The following is a 4,550-nucleotide window of genomic DNA, read 5'->3' on the forward strand; positions in this document are numbered from 1 at the left end:
GTAGCAACACTTTAAACGTATTTCAATTCAAACACTTGCCAAAAAGAGTAAAATAACAAGCACAATATGACTTATATTTAACAGTATGTTATTTTTATGTGTAATAGTCGTCCCTTAAAAGGTATAATCTACGTATTACAAAAAAAAAATATTATATTATAAAAAAATGGTATAACAAACAAAGGTAATGATGTGTTTAAAAACTAATTGTAGATGTCAAAATTGAAACCAAAAAGACTGAAACATTGTATTATAGAAATTATTTTTATTAAGATATAATTTTTAAAAATTATTTTTCAAGTGATCAAAACACAATTTTTACATAATAGTTATTGTTTTTATTCAAATACTTGTCACAAGTAGAAGTATTATTATAAAGATACTTTACTGTATTCCCAGCAGAAAATGGTCCGTCTGTAGTAACTCTTCAGCTGACGGTCTCTCTTTGAAATCCACTGTCAAACATTTATCTATAAACTCTCTGAGCTCTTTAGACGTGTGTTCTGGTAGCTTTAAAACAGGTTTTGTCTTTGTTCCAACTCTAAACAAAACACATTGGCTTTCAATAGAAGCTGAGGGTGGTTTCTTGGTTATCATCTCAACTACTGTACATCCAACACTCCTGCAAAAATACATACTCAATTTTTGAAGATGTAAAGTATCTTATTAAAAAATTTATTTATACTCTGCAAGTAAGCGTAATTATGAAAGATACTGTATAGTCATATATATATATATATATATATATATATATATATATATATATATATATATATATATATATATATATATATATATATATATATATATATATATATATATATATATAAACACATTTTCATTTGGTTTACAAAATACAATAAATAATTTTGCTTTTCAAATCTTCAAGTTATTAACAAAAACTGTGCTCGTAATTTTATTTTGCTAAACGATTTTTAAGATATTAGCGTACACTCAAGGCTCTCCTCTTAAAAAGAGGATTGGTAACGGAATGATGAAACCCTTATAAAATATTAATTTGGAGATCGGATTACTTTTATCTATTGCAAAATGTATAATTCTTATCTTGATAACAGTTTTGTAAATGAACATTTAACAATATAAATCTTACTGAAATATATCTTACTGAAATATAATTTAGAGAGAAATAACTGTTGATCCGTAAGTAAGATACTTGTGGCTGAATTATCTATAGGTTGATTGAAAACTAAACACACACACACACACACAAATAATTGAATGTTCAAAAAATGCATATATTGTCTTTGAAAAATGCACTTTATTATAAAAGTAAGTCTAGCCGATCTTTTAAGAAAACTTAAACATTTAGAGATATTGTTCTATCTTAGTTAATACCTGTATATGATTTTAAAGTAGCATCATCAACACAAGTAGCTGATTTTGCGGTTAGAAATGTCGCAATCATATGTAAACATTTCTGATGAACATAGAACTGAAAAGGTTCAAACTTGACCATCGCGGCATATTCCTCTATGACAACCAACATGTACTTTTGTATTTCTTCTGGTGATGGTGAATTCGATTTCTACGTCAAAATAGATAAATTCCTCAGCTTAAAATACAATAACTGTTGTAATAATTCATAGTATCATATTTTAGGTTACAGAACAATGTTTTTTATGAATAATTTATTCAGTAAGTAGAAAGTTAAGTATATCTTAGTAATTACAGGCTATATAAATTTAAGCAAGAACAAATTACTGACCTGTCACAATGAATATTTAATATTTTGTTTCCTTTTCCATGAGAGGAAACGTATACTTACATTGTACATATCTATTTAGCATATCTGAAATACTAAATAAGCTCGAACATATACAGCATGCAGGGTGGCAAAAGGGGGTGTTTTGCTGGTGTTAGATCCAAGAAAAGAACAACAGAATAACAACTGTCTGATGTTAATTGACAGCTACTTGTAATGAGTGAAGTCAGTGTGTGTGAAATTTCCCAGCTCTAAATACTTGATATTTCCTACGGCATAGAGGGCAATTCCAATATTTAAAAAAAAATTTACGAACAATTTAAGTAGTTAAGTGTTCTAACCGTGTCAACCTTTGCTTGCTTTAAACTGCGAAGGCACATCAATGATCTGGAAATATATATATATATATATATATATATATATATATATTCAGGGGCGTAGCGAGGGGGGGGGGGTTGCGGACCGCACCGGGTTACTCCATTTAGGGGGGTGACACCAAGGCAAAAAATAGCAAAATATATAGAGAAAAACTTGAGGGGGGGGTGCAAATTGAAAGTTTGAGGGGGTTGCAAATCGAAAACTTGAGGGGGGGGGTGCAAATCGAAAACTTGAGGAGGGGTGCAAATCGAAAACTTGAGGGGGGTGCAAATCGAAAATTTGTAGGTTTGTCCCCGGGAAGGGTCGCAACGCCTCTGGGGGGGGGTGACACCATTAAGTGCCGCACCGGGTGACACCCGACCTCGCTACGCCACTGTATATATTATATATATAGGCTTACATACATACATTTAAATGTATTTTAAAAAATTATTCTGCTACACATTTTAATTAAAAACTTAACTATCTTTAAAAAATATCTAGGCTTACATAAGAATAAAAATAAATTCTACGTACCCTTTAACCTTTTCATAGTTTAAAAGTGTTGGATTGATTGTCGAAGCTGAGCATTGTGATAGTTTCGCTACAAGTATTGATTAGGAAACAAGCATAAGTCAACAAATTAAGTTTTATTTACGACATTCTTTTTACTCTAATTATATTGATTAGTCGATATGCCGTAATATCTCACCTTCAAAGTTAATAATACGGGTTCTTATCGTCTCAAAACTCCTTTCATTTTCAATGGCGAAGTAAAGGTAAAACCAAAAACAAAAGCTCCTCTTCTCATAGATATTGCGATAAAAACTAGGTTCCAACACAAGAAAGTGCATGTTGTCAGCCAAATAAAATAACGTGCTCATTTGTTGTTCAATAATTAGTAAGTCGCACTTGCAAGATATTGTGTCAATCACTGTTGATACCTCGTTCTTTTTTATTTTCAACGAAATTATTTGTATACATTTAGGGCTATCGGATTGGGTTGGACTTGCAGTATTGTACAAGGGTGTTTTATGGATTTGTAGAATGTCCGCAGTTGGTATGAGGAGAGCCGAGCGTTTTGCACTGGCTTTAGTATTTCTAGAACATTTTTTCAAGTTGTTGTCATTCGGATATGTTTTAACAACTCTCTGTAAAAGTGCTTGTAAAATTATATATCTGTCTTGTTTTGCTGCCAAGGCTAACGGTATAGAATAAAAAAAAGATTCATTACGGCATACATGTTTTTTGACTGTGTCGGAATTTAGTGACATCTCGACAATTTCTGAACACCCTACCTCTATAGCTGCATATAGAGATAGTTCACATCTATCTCTATTTTTTATTAAATACTTGGCGATTTCTAAATAATGTTTCATAATTGCCATTGTCAAAACAGTTTGGTGATGTTTATTTATTCTGTCCAGCTCCGCCCCATTTTGAACTAACATCTTGATCACATCGAGATGGTCAGTCACAGTAGCAAGACCTAAAGCAGTGTAATCTTCAGTATTCACTGTATTTAGTTCTGGCTCGTGTTTGAGTATTTCACGTACAACCTCGACATGACCGAACTGTGAAGCGATCATCAGAGCAGTGTTTCCATAATTGTTACATTTATTGACGGGGGAATTATGTTCCAACAACATTTTCGTTATTTCATGCGACCCCTTTTCAGCAGCTAAATGCAATGCCGTGTTTCCAGATTTTGATGAGACACTACAGTCAGCTGACATACTCAAAAGAAAAGCTACCGTGTCCACTCGACCATGACCGGAAGCGTGCATTAAAGCCGTAACTCCGTAACTGTCCTGAAAATTAATCATGCTAGCTTTAAATTGTTTTGATTTACAAATTTTCTCAACGATTTCTGTGTATCCATCTATAGAAGCAAATATTAATGCATTTACGCATTCTTTGATTTCAAACAAATCAATCTTTGCGTCTTTTTCAAGTAACTGTGTAACTATGTTACTAAAACCCCGATTCGACGCTAACATTAGAGGACTTACGCCATTGTTAAGAACACAGTTACAGTTAACATCATTTCTTAACAATAGCTCAACTATGTTCTCGTGCCCATAGAAACATGCGAGAAGTAAAGCATTTACTCCATGTTTGGCTTTAGCTTCCAAATCACATTGTTTCTCTATCATCATTTCAACAATCTCTGCCATGCCATTCTCAACAGCCATATGTAAAGCAGTTAATTCAATTTTGTTTTTCAAATTTATATTGCTATTATCTGTAATCAACAGCTTGGCAATACCACTATTTCCATAATAGCAAGCAAACATTAAACTTGTATTCCCGTTATTGTCTTGAACATTTATATTAACTTTTTGTTCTAGTAAAACTCTTACAACTTCTATGAAATCCAATTGTGTCGCCAATATTAACGCTGGAATTTTTAGGGATCTTATGAAATCATCTTCACAAAATGTTGCATCAATTATATTTAAATGTTTCA

At 32.1% G+C, this 4,550-nt stretch overlaps 1 protein-coding gene across 1 annotated transcript; it reads right to left on the minus strand.

The window, feature by feature from the left end:
• Positions 1-384: 384 nt before the first annotated feature.
• LOC131943249 (ankyrin-1-like) lies at positions 385-4,550 on the minus strand. Its single transcript, XM_059303268.1, has 4 exons — positions 2,793-4,550; positions 2,618-2,684; positions 2,036-2,110; positions 385-622 (listed from the first exon to the last, which is right to left on the minus strand). The coding sequence occupies exons 1-4, from the start codon at positions 4,375-4,377 to the stop codon at positions 385-387; spliced, it is 1,965 nt and encodes a 654-aa protein (XP_059159251.1). The 5' UTR covers positions 4,378-4,550.

Source organism: Physella acuta, unplaced genomic scaffold (genome assembly GCF_028476545.2).
Source record: "Physella acuta isolate Inbredline_101_S28 unplaced genomic scaffold, ASM2847654v3 ptg000450l, whole genome shotgun sequence".
NCBI classification, from domain to species: domain Eukaryota; kingdom Metazoa; phylum Mollusca; class Gastropoda; family Physidae; genus Physella; species Physella acuta.

Excerpts from the sequence above, each read along its gene's own strand:
- LOC131943249 (XM_059303268.1), bottom strand. The coding sequence starts at position 4,377 with ATGTTTGCTTGCTATTATGGAAATAGTGGTATTGCCAAGCTGTTGATT. Across the intron at positions 2,111-2,617 it reads AACTATGAAAAGGTTAAAGG|ATCATTGATGTGCCTTCGCA; the intron begins GTACGTAGAATT and ends ATATATTTCCAG. Across the intron at positions 623-2,035 it reads CTTAACTACTTAAATTGTTC|GAGTGTTGGATGTACAGTAG; the intron begins GTAAATTTTTTT and ends GTATTTTTGCAG.